Below are 22,813 nucleotides of genomic sequence, written 5' to 3' on the forward strand. Positions count from 1 at the left end.
TTTGAGATTAAGTTTTGCTTTTGTTGCCCAGGCTGGAGTGCAATGGCACAATCTTGGCTGACTGCAACCTCTGCCTCCTGGGTTCAAGCAAGTCTCCCGTCTCAGCTTCACGAGTAGCAAGGATTACAGCCACATGCCGCCACGCCCAGCTAACTTTTTATTTTTAGTATAGGCAGGGTTTCACCATGTTGGCCAGGCCAATCTCGAACTCGTGACCTCAGGCAGGTGATCCACCTGCCTCGGCCTCCTGAAGTGCTGGGATTACAGTCGTGAGCCACCGAGGCTGGCCCTCTGTGTTGGCTTTTGAATTGTATATCTTTGTGTATTTTTAGTGTTTATCCTAAGGATTACAATATGCATATTTAACTTATTATATAGTCTACTTAGAGTTAATACTGTATTACTTCTCATAAAATATAGTAATTTTGCTATAATTTCATTTAACTCATTCCTTGTGAAATTGTTGTCATATTACATCTGCATTTGTTATAAAAGCCAAAAACTCTTTTGAGTTTTAGTTTTTATAATTTGTTTTTAACAGTAATATGTATTTTTTAAGTAATAAAAATGTATATTTATTGTATATTTATTTATGTTTGCCTTTCACCTTTATACCATTTCTGGTGCTCTTCTTATTTATCTAAGTTTCTCTCGGTGTCATTTTTCTTCAGCCTGAACAACCTCCTTTAGCATTTCCTATAGTATAGATCCACTGGCAATTCATTCTCTTAGTTTTTGTTCATCTGATAATGGTTTTTTAATATTTTGCCCTCATTTTTGAATAAGAGTTTTGCTACATATAAAATTTCTTGTTGTTTTTTTTGGTACTTCATGCTGTTTTATTGTCTGCTGACCTCCATTATGCTGTGAGTTCAGCTGTTCTTCATATTATCATACCTTTGTATGTAATGTCACTCTTTTTCATATGTTTTCAAGGCTTTCTATTTAACTTTGAGTTGAAACAATTAGACTATAATGTGCCTAGATGTCGTTTTATTTATATTTAGTCAGATTGGAAAATTGGACAAGCTTCTCAGACCTATAAGTTTATATTTTTCACCAAATTGGAAATTTATTTAGCCATTATGTCTTCAAGTATTTTTTTACCCAATTATTTTCTTCTTTTTCCCTTTTGATATTGCCAAGTACATGTATGTTAGAATTCTGATATCCCACAGGTAACTGAGGCTCTTTTCATTAAACAAATTTTTCTTTCTATTTGTCAGATTGTATGATTTCTATTGATTTATTTCAAGTTCAATGAATCTTTCTTCTGTCATCTTCAGTCTTTTGTTAAAGCTATGCAGGGATTGTCCATTTTAGTTATTTTACTTTTCCTTTGAGGCTCAATATTGGCTCCTTTTACACTAGAAACTTGTTTCCAGTGAAGTTAGATATTAACTCTTGGGATGAAGTGTTTGAGTATTGAAAGAGGTTAATAAGATTCATTCCTAGTATTGTGCAGAAACTAAGGAAGCACAATAATTAACTGAGCTTCTTATAGGAAAGGTGATAGAGAAATGCAAATAGTAATATTAGTGCTTTGATTATCTTTTGTAGATTGTTTTGGAAAAATACTTATATTTACATTTCTATCATTTAATTATATTTCTATTGAGCATTGTTCCTGTGATACAATACTTTTTCTTTGTGGTTTTCAAATTAAATTGTGGGCTTCAAGATACTTTTTGAAATTTCAACAAGGTGCAAAATTGTAAAAATAAAATAACTTTAACAATTACTTTCTTTTGCCAACTTCTGTATTACTTAATAGCTTCAACTCTGCAGAAACAAAATGCTTTTCCAACACCAACATGTTTCATATTTGAAGTGTCCTGTCACTTCTGTTGAGATAATGAAGCATTTTTGCATTCACTAGACAATGAAACCATATGAGTAAGTGTTCTAGGTCTTCAGTCCTCTAGTGAATGGCAAAAAGAAAGGTCCGGTAGTTCCCTGCTGCACTCTCCAGCAAGCTGGTTGGCGGGGTGATAATATTAGTAACGTAGGTCTAACGACCTTCAAAAAGCCACATTTTGTACCTACTTGGCCTCCTGTCTGAGAAAAACATGGAATCATAGCCACTTAGCTCCTACAGTCTTACTTTTTATGTCTGGCTACCTGAATCATAATCTAATAGTAAGAGGTAAGGCCATCAGCCTCTCATCACTTGTCTGCAGCCATTTGTTTAACTCTAGCTTATCAAAGATCAACGGGTGTTACTTGCTAGACACCAAGTATCTTGGACGATAAAGAAACTTACAAGCCAATGCTGATGAATACTTTCTGCTTAAGTGGCCACAGCTCAAGGGTTATTAAAGAGCATGAAGAAAAGATGTGTTAAGTACCAACTGGCAAATTCTGACTCGCCTGTAGCTCTCACCTATAGATGTTAGCTTTAGTAGAAGATAGTTTTTCATTAGAATGTTTGATCCACTGAACACCTGTCTGAGTGGCAGGACTAATGAAAAAGAGTAACAGAAACATAGCGCATCTGTGACGTGAACATTCTTTTATGGATATGCATGGGGAGTTTGTTATTTGCAGTAAATAATAGTAGCAGTAGCTTTTGAATGAAAAGCAGGGATGATTATGATTATGAAAATGGCTTTGTAAGTCATCCTAATTGGGACAGTTGTACAATCTGGAAACAAAAACACGTACACTGTGAATACACCAAGTTTTTCACAGGTAATCCAGATATTCTTTTGTCTCATAAGTACATGGACAACAAACTGCTTGTTCCTACACATGACCTACCTTGATGGATGAAATAAGGGGGCAAGGTGTCACTAGAACCAATATTTATAGCAAATCTCAGAAGGCATTTTTCAATGGCTCATATTTTTTTTAAAGTGTTTTGATATTTTTAAAATATTTAGTGTTTAATGATGAAAACTTATTGGGAAACAAATGTATTAATATTAACATTGTAGGCTTCTATTTTTTCTCCAAGTGGGAAGTTTTAGAATACTTTACTAGGTATTTTTAGGAGAAGTTTTCCTTATACCACATAGCACTGGGTATGTGCATTCTGTTTACTCTTTCTCCTCAGGAAGAGGTATTCTTGTAACAGCTATTTCTCAGTTTGTGGTCTCCATTTGGACACAGGTCTCTTTTAGATATCAATACTTTCTAATGCAGCATGGGGGAAGTAAAGCCCAATTGTGTGTTATTTATAAAATGACTGATGGAGAAAGTCAAGGCCACCTTCCACTGAGTTCAGCAGAGCAGATTTGCACAGCTTTGAGAACATGATTACTGCTAGGTTGTCCTTCCTCAAAGTCTAGTAAAGTGCTTGCAGTGGGTTATATCTCTGGTCCTCAGAAGGTTCTGGCTTTTACCAGGGCAGAGATGATTGATAAAACACATTTCTCAGAATTCAGCTTGTCTGGGCAGACTGGGCATTATAGGGTTAGAGACCCTTCTCTAAAAGAGTCAACATCATGATGGTGAGATCTGCTGAACTGTATCACCAAGAGGGGTGTCTGGTGAAGACACCAGCTGGTGGAGAGCTCTAGGATCATATTTCTATGTTTCCAGGGATCTCAGCCTAAATGTCAGATTACTTAGTCACCTCATAGTTTATCCCTGAGGCCTTGAAAATATATACCTGTTCTGGCTTCCATATGAATGTTTGTTAATCCAGTGATTTCTAAATCTGACTGATGAAAAGAACATATGAGGTGCTTTAAAAAAATGACAGATTTCTGGCCTCAATCTAAATATTCTAATTCTGCAGAATTTGAGTGGAGTTCCGCATGTCTAAGAATTTTGGATCTACTTTACCCTGAAAGCATTTCATTTTGTATTCCCAAATAAAAATGAATTTGACTGGAGAGAACAGGTATTTGAAAACACGATGTCTGGCGTTTTTTGCTGCCAAGAAATGATGAGAAATCTTATGTATATTTTATATCCACAAGAAAAGTTTTGAAGGATTCTTTACATTTTGTTGCTAAGAGAGGGGCCCTTTCAGTTTTACAAATTGACATCTGCATATAGAAAGTGTGAATGTCAAGAATGTTTGATGAGTTTTTTTTTAATGTTTTAAACTTACTTTTGTTTTATCAAAGTTGTATAAGGGGAAGATGATTGCTTGGCTATTGGGATGGTTGTGGGGTTGGACTTTCAACCAATTCTCTTGTTTCCATGCCCCAGCCACAACTAGGGTGACCCACCACCTAGCTGGCTGGTTTTAGCACTGAAAGTTCTGCTGTGTACCATGAAACTCCTCATTCCCAGGCAAACCAGAACAATTGGTAACCCTAGCCATACCCTATAATCAAGACACTTGGTATCTCCAATTCCAAGGACTTTCCTGGTTCTGTCAGGCAAGAGTTCTTCTGGGGTTTTTCAGCAGGCTTAGGATTCTGCTTTCTCCAGTCTATTCACTTGACCTGTCTTTTCTACTGTTGTCTCCTGTCTACTTCTCTCTGTCTATAAAGATTTTGCTTTTGTGAAATCCCTTTACTATTATTTTAGAGGGGTTTAGGGGAAAGGATGGTGATCATCATCACATATGCAAGATTTTGTGCATGTATATATAGCCGAAAGCCTTTTAATGATTCCCAATATTGAAATAATGATATTGTGGACTTTGGTGATTTTTCCAAATCCAATATCAAAGGTTAAGTTAAACGTTACCCAAACACACTTCAAAGCTGTAGGAGAGGACAGTTTTCCCACAGCACTGTGAGTTCCTGAGGCTCCCTTTCCTATATTTTCTTACCAATTGCATTATTCCCCTTATTAGTCCAGACATGAAACTCAGCTCTCTCCAGGTTTCTACAAAATTCCACTTGCTCTTAAGGATTTCATGATTTTAGCAGGTTTAGAAGTTATTGGGTGGCAGGCAGTGTTATAAGACAGGTCCTATCACAGGGAATATGGCCTTTGGCCAGGTTCTTCTCCTCGCTATCTAGACCACAGAACACTTCTACCTACATACAGTTATCTCAGTGTCTTAGCTTCTACCCCAAGAGATATGTTGATGAATGCTTTTTGTTCCATGTCATAACAATTGAAAATAGGGAGAAAATGTAAGGCATCTATATCAGAAATTATGAAAGTCTAGGGAAAATGTTGGATGTTAAAACCTCTTGCCCTCTGACGTTAGGTAATAAGAGAAAGCATGTTCTGTAAAACTGACCATTTCCATTTCAGAGAATAGCATTGATGGGAATTCAACAAGAAGAATATCAAAGATGATAATGGAAGCTTTAGCTGAGCGTTTAACATATACCAACACTTTTCCATTGCTCGTCTCACTATTCTTATTATACAGATGAGGAAACTGCAGCTTGGAATAGGTAAAAACAAAACAAAACAAAAACCTTGCCCGAATGTTCCTAAGTAGTGAAGGGGCAAGTAGCAGAGCTGGGATTCCTTCTTCGGCAGCCTGACCTCAGGGCGTGTGCTCTTATCCATACTCACACCCTGCTAAGAATGTGGAATGCTCTTTTTCACAGATCCATCTGCATGCGCATAATTTTAGAAATAGAAAATAGGTGGAATGGTATTTTCCTACGTCTCACCACACTGTGATTTATAAGGCCTGGATTACCAGTAGCTGGGTCCTCTCTGGTATCCCAGGACTGCACTAATGACACCCTGGCTTCTACATTTATATGTGCAGGAGCTTCAGGGACCAGGGCCTGAGCTTCAGGACCACATCTGAATCTAGTTCTGAGCTTGTGGACCACATCATTGCAGGATTGCATTGTCAGAGTCTGGGGGTTTTCCCAGCCACTGTCATTCCTGTCCCAGCAGACCTCACTTACAATCTTCTCTCTGTAGTCTGGGGTTCTCCTTTACTCTTCTGCTGGCAAGACCCAATGTAGGCTGTCTCCACTCAGGGAAACCTCTGGAACCAAACTGGGAGTGAATTATATAGTATGGGCTGAGAGGAGAACACTGGCCTTTGATACTAGTAGGAATGGTTTTCACATAGTTTGATAAAATTCATCTTCTTTTTCTTCATACTCTGTCAGTATACATCTACAAATTTCAAAGCAAAGTAAAAAACCATTACAATACATATACATGTATTTTATATATATATATATATATATATATATAAATAAAATCAGCTGGGTTTATATATGTATTTATATACATATATGTGTATATATATCTATATACATATAAAATCAAGTTTAGGCTATATTCCCCTTCAACAAAGTCATAAATGCTTTTTAGAAGCAAAGAGAAGAAGCTCCCATATGTGTTCCAATATCCTTCTCTGTGATTGAAGTTTCAGACTTGTTAGTTTGTGAAGGGCAGAATGAATCAGCTGGATCTGCATGTCACTAGCTCTTGAAGAACACATTTGGCCCAGGTAATAAGAACTCAGTACACAGGCTGAGAGAAATCAGGATATCCTATTGAAAAACAAGAACCATTCCACTTTAACTTTCTCCCGGATTCCCAATTTCTCTCTCTCTCTCTCTCTCTCTCTCTCTCTCTCTCTCTCTCTCTCCATTTCATTTTTCATAAGTTATTGGGGGACATGTTGTATTGGGGGACATGTTGTATTTGGTTACATGAGAAGTTCTTCAGTGGTGACTTGTGAGATTTTGGTGCACCCATCACCCAAACAGTATACACTGCACCCTATTTGTAGTCTTTTATCTCTCGCCCCCCTCCCTCCCACTCTTCCCCGTGAGTATCCAAAGTCCATTGTATCATTCTTATGCCTTTGTGTCCTCATAGCTTAGCTTCCATATGTCAGTGAGAACATACAATGTTTGGATTTCCATTCCTGAGTTACTTCACTTAGAATAATAGTCTCCAATCTCATCTAGGTCACTGCAAATGCTGTTAATTCATTCCTTTTTAATGGCTAAGTAGCATTCCATCATATATATATATATACCACAGTTTCTTTACTCGTTGATTGATGGTCGTTTGGGTTGGTTCCATGAATTTGCAGTTGTGAATTGTGCTGCTATAAACATGTGTGTGCAAGTATCTTTTTTGAATAATGACTTCTTTTACTATGGGTAGATACCCGGTAGTGGAATTGCTGGATCAAATGGTAGTTCTCCTTTTAGTTCTTTAAGGAATTTCCACACTGTTTTTCATAGTGGCTGTACTAGTTTACATTCCCCTAGCAGTGCAGAAGTGTTCTCTGATTACTACATCCACACCAGCATCTATGATTTTTTTGATTTTTTGGTTTTGTCCATTCTTGGAGGAGTAAGGTGGTATCACATTGTGGTTTTGATTTGCATTTCCCTGATCATTAGTGATGTTGAGCATGTTTTCATATATTTTTTGGCCATTTGTATATCTTCTTTTGAGAATTGTCTGTTCATGCCCTTAGCCCACTTTTTGATGTGATTTTTATTTCTTACTGATATGTTTCAGTTTGTTGTAGATTCTGTATATTAGTCCTTTGTCAGATGTATAGATTGTGAAGATTTTCTCCCACTTTGTGGGTTGTCTCTTTACCCTGCTGACTGCTGCTTTTGATGTGCAAAAGATTTTTAGTTTAATTAGGTCCCCACTATTAATCTTTGTTTTCATTGCATTTGGTTTTGGGTTCTTGGTCATGAAATCCTAGCCTAAGCCAATGTCTAGAAGGGTTTTTTCCAGTGTTATTTTCTAAATTTGTATAGTTTCAGATCTCAGGTTTAAGTCCTTAATACATCTTCAGTTGATTTTTTTGGGTAAGGTGAAAGATGAGGATACAGTTTCATTCTCCTACATGTGGCTAGCCAATTATCCCAGCACCATTTATTGAAAAGGGTGCCCTTTCCCCACTGTATGTTTTTGTTTGCTTTGTTGAAAATCAGTTGGCTATATTTGGGTTTATTTCTGGGTTCTCTATTCTGTTCCATTGGTCTACATGCATATTTTTATATCAGTACCATGTTGTTTTGATGACTATGGCCTTATAGTTTAGTTTGAAATCAGGAAGTATGATGTCTCCAGATTTGTTTTCACTTAGTCTTGCTTTGGCTATGCAGGCTCTTTTTTGTTTTCATCTTAATTTTAGAAGTTTTTTTCTAACTCTGTGAAAAATGATGGTGGCATTCTGATGGGATTGCACTGAATTTGCAGATTGCTTTTGGCAGTACGGTCATTTTCACAATATTGATTCTGCCCATCCATGCGCATCAGATGTGTTTTCATTTGTTTGTGTTGTCTATGATTTCTTTCAGTAATGTTTTGTAGTTTTCTCTGTAGAGGTCTTTTGCCTTCTTGGTTAGGTATATTCCTAAGTCTGTTTTTGTTGTTGCTGGTTTTTTGTTGTTGCTGTTGTTTTGCAGCTAATGTAAAAGAGGTTGAATTCTTGATTTGATTCTTCGTTTAGTTGCTGTTGGTGTATAGAAGAGCTACTGATTTGTGTACATTAATGCCTGATATAATTTGCTGTAAATCTGTCTGTTCCTGGACTTTTTTTGTTGGTTCATTTCAATTTTGCAGCTTGTTATTGGTCTGTTCAGGGTATCTAATTCTTCCTGATTTAAGCTAGGAGAGTTGTATTTTTTCAGGAATTTATCCATCTCTTCTAGGTTTTCCAGTTTATGTACATAAAAGTGTTCATAGTAGCCTTGAATGATCTTTTGTATTTTAGTGGTGTCAGTTGTCATATCACCTGTTTCGTTTCTTAGTGAGGTTGTTTGAATTTTCTCTTTCTTGGTTAATCTTGCTAATAATTTTATTTATCTTTTCAAGGAAACAGCTTTTTGTTTCATTTATCTTTTGTATTTTTATTTGTTTGTTTCAATTTCATTTAGTTTTGCTCTGCTCTTGGTTATTTCCTTCCTTCTGCTGGGTTTGGGTTTGGTTTGTTCTTGTTATTCTAGTTCCCTGAGGTGCAACCTTAGATTGCCTGCTTGTGCTCTTTCAGACTTTCTTATGTAGGCGTTTAGAGCTATGAACTTTCCTCTTAGCACTGCAGAGGTTTTGATAGGTTGTGTCATTATGGTCATTCAGTTTGAAGAATTTTTTAATTTTCATCTTGATTCTGTTTTTGACCCAATGCTCATTCAGGAACAGGTTATTTAATTTCCATGTATTTGCATGGTTTTGAAGGCAATTTTTGGAGCTGATTTCCAGTTTTATTCCACTGTGGTCTGAGAGAATGCTTGATATAATTTTAATTTTCTTAAATTTATTGAGACTTGTTTTATGGCCTATTAGATGGTCTATCTTGGAGAAAGTTCCATGTGCTGTTGAATAGAACATGTATTCTGTGGTTGTTGGATGAAATGTTCTGTATATATCTGTTAAGTCCATCTGTTCCAAGGTATCGTTTAAATCCATTCTTTCTTTGTTGATTTTCTGTCTTGCTGTCAGTGGAGTATTGACGTCCCCCACTAGTATTGTGTTGCAGTCTATCTCATTTCTGAGGTCTACTAGTAACTGTTTTACAAATTTGGGAACTCCAGTGTTAGGCGCATGCATATATGTTTAGGATTGTGATATTTCCTGTTGGACAAGGCTTTTTACCATTACATAATGTCCCTCTTTGTCTCTTTTAATCACTATTGCTTTAAAATTTATAGGAAAAAAAAAAGCCACCAAAAAGTAGGCAAAGGATATGAACAGACTGCATAAAAAGGATATTTATGCTGCCAACAGGTATATATAAAAAAGCTCATTATCACTGATCATTAGAGAAATGCAAATCAAAACCACATTGAGATACCACCTCACACCAGTTAGAATGGCGATGATTAAAAAATCAGGAGACAACAGTTGCTGGAGAAGATGTAGAGAAATAGGAATGCTTTTACACTGTTGGTGGGAGTGTAAATTAGTTCAACCATTGTGGAAGGCAGTGTGATGATTCCTCAAGGATCCAGAAATAGAGATGCCATTTGACCCAGCAATCCCATTACTGAATATATACCCAGAGGATTATAAATCATTCTATTATAAAGACACATGCACACGTATGTTTATTGTGGAACTGTTCACAATAGCGAAGACTTGGAACCAACCCAAATGCCCATTAATGGTAGACTGGATAAAGAAAATGTGGCACAGTGCACCTTGGAATACTATGCAGCCACAAAAAAGGATGAGTTCATGTCATTTGCAAGGACATAGATGAAGCCGGAAACCATCATTCTCAGCAAACTGACACAAGAACAGAAAACCAAACACTACATGTTCTCACTCATAGGCAGGTGTTAAACAATAAGAATACTTGGACACAAACAGGAGAACATCACACATTGGGGGTCCATTGGGAGGGGCTATGGGAGGGATAGTGGGAGGGAGTGTGGGGGAGGGATAACGTGGGGAGAAATGTCAGGTATAGGTGATGGGGGGATGGTGGCAACAAACCACCTTGCCATGAATGTACCTATGCAACAATCCTGCGTGATCTGCACATGTACCCCAGAACTTAAAGTATAATAAAAATAAATAAATAAAGTTTGTTTTCCCTGATATAAGAATAGCTACCCCTGCTCGCTTTTGGTGTCCATTTGCATGAAATGCCTTTTTCCACCCCTTTATGTGTGGCCTTCTGTGTTAAGTGAGTCTCCTGAAGGCAGCAGATAGTTGGTTGGTGAGTTCTTAATCTATTCTGTGGTTCTATATCTTTTAAGTGGAGCATTTAGGCCATTTACATTCAATGTTAGTATTGAAATGTGAGGTACTGTTGCATTCATCATACAACAGTCTTTTTGTTTTATAGGTCCTGTGTGATTTATGCATTAATGAGGTTCTGTTTTGATGTGTTTCCAGTATTTGTTTCAAGGTTTAGAGCTCCTTTTAGCAGTTCTTGTAGTGGTGGCTTGGTAATGGCAAAGTCTCTCAGCATTTGTTTGTCTGAAAATGACTGTATCTTTCCTTCATATATGATGCTTAGTTTCACTGCATTCTTGGCTGTTAATTGTTCTGTTTAAGGAGGCTGAAGATATGGCTCTGATACCTTCTAGCTTACAGTGTTTCTGCTGCGAAATCTGCTGTTGATCTGATACGTTTTCCTTTATAGGTTACCTGGTGCTTCTGTCTCAAGCCCTTAAGATTCTTTCCTTTGTCTTAACTTTGGATAACCTGATGACAATGTGCCTAGGCAAAGATCTTTTTGCAATGAATTTCCCAGGTGTTCTTTGTGCTTCTTGCATTTGGGTGCCTAGGTCTCCAGCAAGGCCAGAGAAGTTTTCCTTGATTATTCCCCCAAATATATTTTCCAAGCTTTTAGAATTTTCTTCTTCAGGAACACTTATTATTTTTGTGTTTGGTCATTTAACATAATTCCAGACTTCTTGGAGGTTTTGTTCATATTTTCTTCTCCTTTTTTATTTGTCTTTGTTGGATTAGGTTAATTCAAAGACCTTGTCTTCAAGCTCTGAATTTCTTTCTTCTACTTGTTCAATTCTATTGCTGAGACTTTCCAAGCATTTCACATTTATAAAAGTGTGTCCAAAGTTTCCTGAATTTTTTATTGTTTTTTCTTTAAGCTGTCTATTTCCTGGACTATTTCTCCCTTCACTTATTGTATCCTTTTTTGGATTTCCTTGTATGGGGCGTCACCTTTCTCAGGTCCCTCCCTGATTAGCTTAATAACTAACCTCCTTAATTCTTTTTCAGGCAGATCAGGGATTTCTTCTTGGACTGGATTAACTGCTGATGAACTAGTGTGATTTTTGGGGGGTGCTGAAGAGCCTTGTTTTGTCATATTACCAGGGTTGGTTTTCTGGTTCCTTCTCATTTGGGTAGGTTATGTCAGAGGGAAAGTCTAGGGCTGAAGGCTGTTGTTCAGATTCTTTTGTCCTGCAGGGTGTTACCTTGATGTAGTATTCTCTCCCTTTTCCTGTGGATGTGGCTTCCTGCGAGCCAAATTGCAGTGATTGTTGTCTGTCTTCTGGGTCTAGCCACTCAGCCAGTCTACCTGGCTCCAGGCTGGTACTAGGGATAGTCTACACAGAGGGGTCTCTCAGCCATGGATACCAGCACCTGTTCCACTGGAGGTGGTGGAGGGTGCAATGGACTCCGTGAGGGTCCTTAGCTTTGGTGGTTTAATGCTCTATTTTTGTGCCGATTGGCCTCCTGCTAGGAGGTGGCACTTTGTAGAAAGCATCAGCTGTGGTAGTATGGAGAGAGATTGGCAGTGGGTGGGGCCCTAGAACTATCAAGATTATATGCCCTTTGTCTTCCGCTAACAGAAGGGTGGGTGGGTAGGGAAGGACTATGGAGGATGGGACTAGGCCTGTCTGCGCTCATACTCTCCTTGGGTGGATCTTGCTTCAGCTGCTGTGGGGGATGGGGATGAGATTTCCAGATCACTGGAGTTGTGTACGAAGGAGGATTATGGATGCCTCTGCTGAGTCATGGAGGTTGTCAGGGAAGTGGGGAAAGCTGGAAGTCACAGGATTCACCCAGCTCCCACACAAACCAAAAGGCTGTCTCACTCCCACTGTGCCCCCCACAACCACCCCAAGTCTGTTTCCAGACAGAGGGCAAGATGGGCTTCAAAACTTGCCCAAGGCTTTCTTCCTCCCAGCTGCTAAAGAAAAAGGCTTTAGTTCTTTCCCAGTCTGTGAAGTCTGCAAGGTGGATTCGGATTCATGCCTTCCCCCGAGTTCTGGCCAGGAGGCTTCTTGCCCTGGTCAAATTGTTGAAAAGTTCAGCTAGAAATATCCTTCTCCCTGTGAAGTTTTACCCCTTCCTCCTCTGGCTGCCCTCTGGATGGATCCCCTGTGGTGCCAGGCAAAAATGGGCTGCTTGGGGATCCCACGAGTTCCCAGGGCCTTTCTGCTGCTTCCTCTACCCCTGTATTTCACTCAGTTTGGCTCTCTAACTTGACTCAGCTCCAGATAAAGTAGGAAACTTCTCCCACAAACAAACCTTCACCTTCTCCATTGGGGGTGTATATTTGAGAGAGGAGGGGCTCCCTTTCCCACTTCTGCAGTTGGGGCACTCACAGTACTGGGGGTGTCTTCTGGGTCCTGCCGGAGCACTCTGCTTCCTTCAGAGGGTCTGTGGACCTTCTCAGGATTGCTGTTTTTTTCTTGCACTCAATTTGGAGCTAAAATTCACAATGCAAGCCTCCGTATGCTGCTCTGTATGGAGCTGCAGTCTAGTCCTGCCTCCTGTCTGTCATGATCCTCCCTCCTCTCAGATTTCCTTAATTTCATCTCTAAAATGGAGATAACTTTGGTTCTGCATGTTGAGGAGCTTGGAAGTCATCACTTCCAACTTCACACTGGAAAAAAGCTGAACAAACTAAAAAAAATCAACAACCCTTCTTATTTCCATCAGATAAATGAAGTCATGGGGCAAATCACTGCCCCTAGTAATTGGAGTGACAGACAGGCAGATACAGAACAGAAACTTCTGTGGGAACTAGCTAAAGTAGAAAAATATGAACTAGCCGGCCACAGTGACTCACACCTGTAATCCCTAAGGTCAGGAGTTCAAGATAAGCTTGGCCAACATAGTGAAACCCTGTCTCTACTAAAAATACAAAAATTAGCCAGGTGTGGCATCGGGCACCTGGCCCCTGTAATTCCAGCTGCTTGGGAGGCTGAGGCAGGAGAATCTCTTGAACCCAGGAGGTAGAGGTTGCAGAGCTCTCTAGCCTGGGTGACAAGAGCGAAACTGCATCTCAAACAACAACAACAAAAAGAACCTAAACTATAATTGCAGTGTGGACCAGTCTGAGAAAGAAAAATTCCAGGGGGTGCCAGTCTTAAGGGGCCCCTTCACACTTTTTACATTTTACCTTCAGGAGCCCTAGCAGCTCCTCCAGTGAAGATCAGAGAAAAATATCTCATGTTTCCAGCAGGGGAAAGGGGAAAGTAGCCATTCTGAAATGTACCAGAAGGTTCTGTTCCTTTAAAAAGGGATGCTAATGGTTGAACTAGTTACAGCTTCTAGGGATTAGGTGTGATAATACATGTAAAGCACATAGAACATGTAAGACCCGTGCAGTTATTATTTAGCCATATTCCTGTACATAAGCTGAGAGTTATCCACATCTTCTAAAGAAGCTACACATGAATTGGAGGTCCAGAGAAAGGCTGAAGGGAGAAATTCAGCTTGAGGAATACCTTTATACCTTTAAATGTATAGTGCTTTGCATCTTGAAAACATTACCATAATTTGGCATAGTATTGTATACATTCTCTTGTGAGTTCCATTAAATAGTTACTCATTCTCTGCTAAGGTAAAGAAAAAGATAAATAAAGTTTCTGAATCTGTCCTTTTTGGAGGCCCCTTACTTCAGAAGCCAGGGTTAGAACTTAAACCTTCCAGTGCCTTGGCCACTTCCCCTTCCTTTCAGCTCAGTGGTGAGCTGTAAACAGTGGACTGGCTCCTGTAAGACCCAACAGCAGCAGATACGTGGAGAAATCGCGGGCCAGAGGCTGCAAAGCACAACACAATTCTAATCCATTCTGAGAGACACACGTGGAAACCTGCAAACCTGTGCACAGATGAGGACTTTCACCAGAAGAAATAGCTTGGAGTCCAGGTGACAGATGTTTGGAAATCCTAACTTTAAATATTTCCTTTCTTGGCTTTAAAAATTTAGTCTTTACATTGAAGCTGTCAGGAAAAATGATTTTTGTTTTTCTCTCTCTGTGTGTGTGTGTGTGTGTGTGTGTGTGTGTGTGTGTGTACATATGCTTTTATTTCTCTTGGGCAAATCCCTAGGAGTATGATTGTTAGGTCATATGGTAAATACATATTTAACTTCATGAGGAAAGGCTAAACTGTTTGTCAGACAGGCTGTTCCATTTTAAACAGTCGCAGCAGCAATTTATGAGCATTCCAGCTGCTCCACATCCTTGCCAGCAATTGTTGTCAGGTTTTAGTTTTTATTTTCTAATTGTAGCTGTTATAATAGGTATATAGTGGTATATCACTGTGGTCTTCATTTGCATTTTCTAATATTAACAATGCTGAGTATCTTTTTAATCTGAAATTTGCCATTTTCTTTTATTTTTTCACAGGTGACAGTGATTGAGGTTAGAAACTATTTTTTTCTGCACTTCCAATCCATATGTCCCATCCTTATTTTTACCCTTCTAATTTCAAAAAAGAATTGCTTTTTTAAAAATAATTTACTCTAGTTCCTCCTTCCTTTCACCCTCAGGCTATTAGCAATAGTAGTAGTTGGAACATAGTAACTTTATTTAACTTTTATTTTAAATTTAGGGGTACATGCACAGGTTTGTATATAGGTAAATTTGTGTCATGGAGTTTGTTGTACAGATTATTTCATCATCCAGGTATTAAGCCTAGTACCCCTTAGTTATTTTTCCTAATCCTCTCCCTCCTCCCACCCTTCACTCTCCAATAGGCCCCAGCATGTTTTGTTCCCCTCTGTGTGTCTATGTATTCTCATAATTTAGCTCTCACTTGTGAGAACATGCAGTATTTGTTTTTCTGTTCCTGAGTTAGGTTGCTAAGAATAATGGCCTCCAGCTCCATCCTATGTTCCTGCAAAATACATAATTTCATTCTTTTTTATGGCTGCATAGGATTCCATGGTGTGTATGTACCACATTTTCTTTATCCAGTCTACCATTGGTAGGCATTAGGTTGGTTCCATATCTTTCTATTGTGAATAGGGCTATAATGAACATATATGTGCATGTGTCTTTACAATAGATCAATGTCTGGTCATTTGGGTATATGCCCAGTGATGAGATCGCTGAGTCTAATGGCATTTTTGTTCTTAGGTCTTTGGGGAATTGCCACACTGTCTTCCACAATGGTTGAACTCATTTACACTCCTACCGACAGTGTGTAAGCATTCCTTTTTCTCTGCAACCTTGCCAGAATCTGTTACTTTTTGATTTTTTAGTAATAGCCATTCTGACTGGTGTGAATTGGGATCTCATTGTGGTTTTGATTTGCAATACTCTAATGATCAGTGATGTTGACCTTTTTTTCATATGCTTGTTGGGCACATATATGTCTACTTTTGAAAAGTGTCTGTTCATGTTCCTTGCTTTTTAACGGGGCTGTTTGTTGTTCTCTTGTAAATTTGTTTATGTTCCTTTTAGATGCTATATATTAGACCTTTGTTAGATGCATAGTTTGTCAAAAAATTTCTCCCTTTCTGTAGGTTGTCTGTTCACCCTGTTGTTTTTTTTTTTTTTTTTTTTTTTTTTTGCTGTGCAGAAGCTCTTTCATTTAAGTAGAACCTATTTATCAATTTTTGCTTTTGATGCAATTGGATTTGGCATCTTTGTCATGACATCTTTGCCTGCTCCTATGTCAAGAATGATATTGCCTAGGTTGTCTTCCAGGATTTTTATAGTTTTGTGTTTTACATTTAAGTCTTTAATCCATCTTGAGTTAGTTTTTGTATATGGGGTAAGGAAGGGGTCCAGCTTCAGTCTTCTGCATACTGCTAGCCAGTTCTCCCAGCGCCATTTATTGAATAGGGAGTCCTTTCCCCATTGCTTGTTTTTGTCAGGTTTGTTGAAGATCAGATAGTTTTAGGTGTGTAATCTTATTTCTGGGTTCTCTGTTCTGTTCCATTGGTCTATGTGTCTGACCAGTACCATGCTATTTTGGTTATTGTAGCCCTGTAGTATAGTTTGAAGTTGGGTAGCATGATGCTTCTAGCTTTGTTGTTTTGCTTAGGATTGCCTTGGCTATTCAAACTCCTTTTTGAATTTTAAAATAGTTGTTTCTAGTTCTGTGAGGAATGTCATTGGTAGTTTAATAGGAATAACATTGAATGTGTAAATTGCTTTGGGCAGTATAGCCATTTTAATGATATTGCTTCTTCCTGTCCATAAGCATGGAATGTTTTTCCATTTGTTTGTGTCATCTCTGATTTCTTTGAGCAGTGTTTTGTAATTGTCCTTGTAGAGATCTTTCACTTCCCTGGTTAGCTGTGTTCTTAGGGGTGTGTGTGTGTGTGTGTATGTGTGCATGCGTGCATGCGTGTGTGTGTATGTTCTTCGCCTGCTTTTTAATGGGGCTGTTTGTATAAAACATGGTAACTTCGAAACAACTTATTTTTGTTTTTCCTCATCAGATCCACAGAATGGCTTAGTGCAGTTTAGATTTGTGAGTGCACAAGTTAATTTCTGCAAATAATTTCTTTTTCCTATGTAATTTGAAAAACAAATGTGAAAAACTCTGAAGAAGGCTGTGGTTACATGTGAAAACAGTGATGAGCATTTTTGGAGACTTTACTGTTAAGTCAAGTTGGTAAGATATAATGGTTTCATTCTACTTTGCACTAAGTAGATAAATATCTGAAATACTGTGACCAAGTATGAGAGCCACACATGGGACTTTGAAAATCTGAAGCAGTGTCAGTTTTAACCTAACAGGAGATGTTCTATTTTCAGATATATCCTATGTATAAGAGAGGCTAAATCAGTTGGTATCATCCAAGCAGGAGGGGAGAAATTTATGGAGCCTGATGGGTTCCTTCAGATACCTGACGTTCTCTCTATGCTGTAAAGGCTGCTTCACAGCATAGTGAACATCTTGCTGCTCAGTGTGAAGGATGAAGCTAGGACAACAACCTCAGATGATGGATGCCATGAAAGGGACATGATGAGTAGGAAGTTGGACTGTCCTGAAGATTCTTTCCAACTCTATGGTTATTTGTTATTTGAAGTTGAAATTAATGCCATTTGAAGAGTTACTTTTGTAAATCTATTACGAAATTTGATGTGCTCCTTGCCTGCTCCTCTGTTGAGATTTCAGCTATATTTTCCCATGAAAATTTCGAGAATGTTCACATGACTTTGGCATTTAGAGATGTCAGTAAGCTTACCTAGTGCCTGTCTATAAGCCTCTTTAACATCATATGCTGTCAAATTGCTTCACTTGTGGTCTTAGCAAGGTTAGAGCTGTTTCTTTCTTCATCCTCTGAGCTAGGATTTATTTCATTATTTTGAAGTTTTACAAAAACACACATACATTCCCAATGCATATCTTTTTGGCTCTTTGTGAATCTTATTATGTGTGTAAATTAGGGAATAGTTAAAAAAAAAAAAGCAAACCCATAAACAGTTCTTCAAGAGTAAGTAAATTAATAACTTTTTCTAATTAATCATTTAGAGGCTCTCCCTAAGAAGAATTTTGCTGGGTACACACGTCCACCAGCTCTGTCTCCCTTCTAGACACCCTCTTTTGCCCCCATTACCTTCTTTGTCACCAAAACAACAAGTTATATTTGCCCTTGAAATTAAAGATATTGCTGTCTCAGTTGTGCTTGCCTTCATCTAAATGTCTGCAGTTATATTCCAAAAGGCTATATGTTAATGATGTCTATATAGTTTGCCCTTCATAGCCATGAATTTCATGTGTACTGAACATGAAATTTTTTTTACAGACTTTTCTTTCTTGTTATTGTATCTTAAACAATACAGAATATCCACCATTTACATAGCATTTACATTGCATTAGGTATTATAAGTAATCTATAGATAATTTAAAGTATACGGGAGAATATGTATAAGTTATACGTGAATACTACAGCATTTTTTATCAAGTAGTTGAGCATCTGCAGATTTTGGTGTCCATGGGAGGTACTGGAACCAACTCCTATAGACACCGAGGGACAATTGTGTTTCATCAGGTTTTGAAACCAACCTAATTTTGGAATGGGACCTGAGATTGATAGCAGCAGTGTTAATTACATCTTCTTCTGAGGCATCCCAGAGATCCTCAGGCCTCAGAGGATCCTCAGATCCTCATCACCATAGGGTTATGGGGTACAACAGAGAGGAGGCCGTCAGGCCAAATAAGTGAGCAGCTCTAGGAAATGTATAGAGTCTCTTTTCTGGCTGTGGCTTAGCTGAGCATTCTTACCAGACCCCCAAATCCAGCCTGGTTCATATGAAAAAAGGTAAAAGAATCTTCATAATGTAGGCCATTTTTAGGCCTGTTTGAACTTAGCAGCTCATACAGGACAGGAGTATTAAATGGTGAAAGGGCAGTGTCCGCAGGAATAGCACTGCCAAACAAAACAGTTAACTGGATTCCTGGGGCACCAGAAATCTTCACGGCAAGATATCATAGTTCAAATTCATGGTCAAGAGTTGCAGTCCTACTTGTGCCCTTGGCTTGTGTGTGTTGGGGAAAGTTTACTTTTTAGGATGTGGGCTGGTGGGCCAGAAAAGAAAGCGATGCTATCTGCCTGTTTTAGAGGCCTACCTCTGCCCTCCGGGAAGCGTTTGTTATAGGTTTTTACAATTTCTGAATATATTGGTGTGGCTGTATAGACTTAAAAAGAGAAATGCTTAAGCTTATGTTTAATAAGAAAACGTTAAATGCAATTTGAATCTTTATTGCCCTTAACTTTCATGAGATACACGCGATTTTTTTTTTGTCCTTTTTGTTATACATAAAATTGTATTATCTTGCTGGCATTAAGTATTTGTAGAAGAGGAATACAGTACCTTATCATTTCCCTTTTTCCTCAGTTTTCTGTAAACATATGTGTACACACACAGCCCCCCCCCCCGACTTCAGGCAACCAATGTTGTCCTAGATGAGGCCGAGTGGATCGAGTCTGATCCACTCCCATTTGTTACTGTTTCTAGCATTTTCCTATTGCTTGGAGCTTCTCCCTTTTCCTCCCCCTACCCCAGAGAGAAAGATGTAACTTTTAATCAGCTTTTATGGGCAATGGAAAATAGGCGATCTAGCCTAGCCTTCTATAATAGAGCTTTCTGCAATTATGCCAATGTTCTGTACTAGCCCTGTCCAGTACAGTAGCCATTAGTCATATGTTGCTATTTTGCATTGAAATGTGGCTAGTATGATTGAGGTACTGAATTTCTAATATTATTTTATACTAATGTAAGTTTAAATCACCATATGTGACTAGTGGCTACCATATTAAACAGAACAATTGCCAAATAATTTATAGCATCAGAAAATGTGCTGAGCAAATGTACTAATCAGTAGATGCAACATTCTAAATACCTCTTTTCTATATTGAGCTAAATGATACTTAGAAGTAATGCAATATCATTTGTGATAGATGTTAAGATGATCATCAAAAAAGTTGAATAAAAGTCAATATCCGTCTAAAGCATTTGTAATTGGTTGTAGAGACCATTTTCTATTTTATGCTAGATGCTTTACATATCTGCTTTACAGCTATATCATCTATTATTTTCACAAGAATTCCAAGTTAGATATTATATTTTTTCATTTCAGGTAAGGCAGAAAGCTGTGGCACACCAATTTAAAATAACAAGCCAGGGTCACACAGCCGATAAGTAGTGGAGCTAAGTTTTGAACCCAGGTCAGGTTCTCCACTGATGCATTTCACAGTGAATATTTCCTACATGGTCTTTTAGGGCACTTGTGCAAGCCTCTCTAGCCATCATTTGGAAGTAGGGCAGGCGTGAAGAATGTGAGCCCTGGCACCACATTGCTTGTTTGAATCCTGCCTCTACTATTAACACCTGTATGAAGTTGAGCAACTTATTTAATATCACTGGGCCTCAATTTTCTCATTTTAATATGGAAATATTAAAAGTGCCCATCTTGGAGTGTAAATTAGTTCTAGATCTTTGAAGAATTACCACACTGTCTTTCACAATGGTTGAAACACAGTGTGGTAATTCTTCAAAGATTTAGAGCCAGAAATACCATTTGACCCAGCAATTTCATTACTGGTTATATACCCAAAGGATTATAAATCATTCTACTATAAAGACACTTGTACAGGTATGTTTATTGCAGACTATTCGCAATAGCAAATTCTTGGTACCCACCCAAATGCCCATCAATGATAGACTGGATAAGGAAATGTGGCACATATACACCATAGAATACTGTCCAGCCATAAAAAAGGATAAGTTTTATGTCCTTTGCAGGGACATGAATGAAGCTGGAAACCATCATCTCATTTTCAGAAAATTAACTCAAGCACAGAAAACCAAACGCCACATGTTCTCACTCATAAGTGGGAGTTGAACAATGAGAACACATGGCCACAGAAAGGGGAACATCACACACTGGGACCTGTCAGAGGGTAGGGGGTATTGGGAAGGGATAGCATTAGGAGAAATACCTAATGTAGATGATGGGGTGATGGGTGTAGCAAACCACCATGGCACATGTGTACCTATGTAACAAACCTGCACATTCTGCACATGTATCTCAGAACTTAAAGTATAATAATAATAAAAAGTACCCATCTTATTAGGTTATTGTGAGGGATTAACTAAGTTAATAGTATCTGGCACATTGTTTTAACTGTATATATTTGCCATCACAATGATTTTTAATTTAAAAGACACTGCTATTTATGTTAGGATGTTGATTTGGTATGATAATTAATGAAGTAGAGATATGCTTTGGGTGTGATTCCCTATGAAATAAGAGAGATTCTAATCATTCAGATAATTCGGGAAGAAACACCCTGCTGTTCAGCCACTTTGGTGTCTCCATCAGTAGGATTATAAAGTTTCAGAGCCCACATGCCCTGGCCAATTTCTTATATCTTTGCTTGTCATGTTACCCTTATAGACATCCCCTTTGGTGTCTTTGATTGATTCTGAATGCTGAGCAGTGACATGCACCAGCACAGCTGGAAAGGCCTGTAAGATTTGCTGTTCTGTCTTCCAGCAGGGAATTATTGCCATGGATACCAGTATCAGAGGAAGACTGGGGAGCACTCTCCATTCGCCTCCTGAGTGTCTGACATCTGTTTCTGGCACACCCAATAATGAGTACGCTGCCAACTTCATATCAAATGAGAGTCTGATCTATACCTCTTTTGTTTTTGTTTTGTTTTTATCACAGATGGCCTCTGCCCAAGATGCCAGGTATGGCCAGAAAGACTCCTCTGATCAGAACTTTGACTACATGTTCAAATTACTCATCATCGGCAATAGCAGTGTGGGGAAGACATCTTTTCTGTTCCGTTATGCCGATGACTCCTTTACATCTGCATTCGTCAGCACAGTGGGGATCGATTTCAAAGTAAAAACTGTATTCAAAAATGAAAAGAGAATCAAGCTTCAGATTTGGGTAAGTGGCTTTGAACTGGCAGTGTTCTTCAGGCTGGGGTGTTGAACATATCCATGTGGAAGGGAGAAACTTTCCATCTTGTTGTATCCCCATGGCATCCACAAGCCTCAATTTCCAGCCTCTTTGCTGCAGAACGTTCTGTTTCAAAGACAGTAGTGGTGATTACTCTTTAAGATACGAAGGGTGAATTATTATGCCTTGTTGTCATGTGGCACTCCTTAAGAGTCTACAGAAGAAAAAAACAAACTCCGAACCTCTGTCTTGTTGCCGGCGGAAGGAACTTTAAGTCTGGCTCTGTCCTTTATGATCTGTGTAACCTTGAGAAAGTCTGTGATTCCTCTGACATTTTCATAGTCTATAAAATAGGCTAAGTAGATCTAGCCTTTTAGGTCACAGAAAGCAGCCTTTCCTGGGCATTTTAAAGAAGATAAACAACCAAATATAGGAAAAGTATAGGTTTAGACCCTTCATAAATCTCCAGATATAATATCAAAGATGGTCTATTTATACTGTGCAAACGTTTTCAACTCTAAGAGCCATGCTTATATATGCAAACAAAACAAATGAAATGAAATATTTATTTCATTTATTTTATTTAAAACAGTCTTCCCAAAATAGTAAGTTCCCCTGAAGTTTTGAGACCATTTGGCTACCTGTTTGCCTCTCCTTACCTACAGAAGAAGATCAGAGGTAGCCAAACTGGTGGGTTAAATTCAGGAGACCAGTGAGCAAAAAACAGAGGAAAATATATGTAGATAGCAGGTCCAAGGTAATATAAAAGATGAAGCAACCAATTAAAAAAATGGTTACATGAAAAAAGACTGATGTAGTAAATATTTATTGACATCATAATATGTACATAGGCAGAATG

General features: G+C 38.4%; 1 protein-coding gene across 2 annotated transcripts in view; it reads left to right on the forward strand.

Annotated features, from left to right (window-relative positions):
* Nucleotides 1–22,813, forward strand: part of RAB3C (RAB3C, member RAS oncogene family) — a 130,330-nt gene that overhangs the window by 9,623 nt on the left and 97,894 nt on the right. For both annotated transcript variants that reach the window (XM_037745774.1, XM_017548701.2), the window contains exon 2: nt 21,715–21,942. In XM_037745774.1, the coding sequence (XP_037601702.1) occupies nt 21,715–21,942 (228 nt within the window). The remainder of the gene's footprint in view (nt 1–21,714; nt 21,943–22,813) is intronic.

This window comes from Cebus imitator, unplaced genomic scaffold (genome assembly GCF_001604975.1).
Source record: "Cebus imitator isolate Cc_AM_T3 unplaced genomic scaffold, Cebus_imitator-1.0 Scaffold213, whole genome shotgun sequence".
NCBI lineage: Eukaryota > Metazoa > Chordata > Mammalia > Primates > Cebidae > Cebus > Cebus imitator.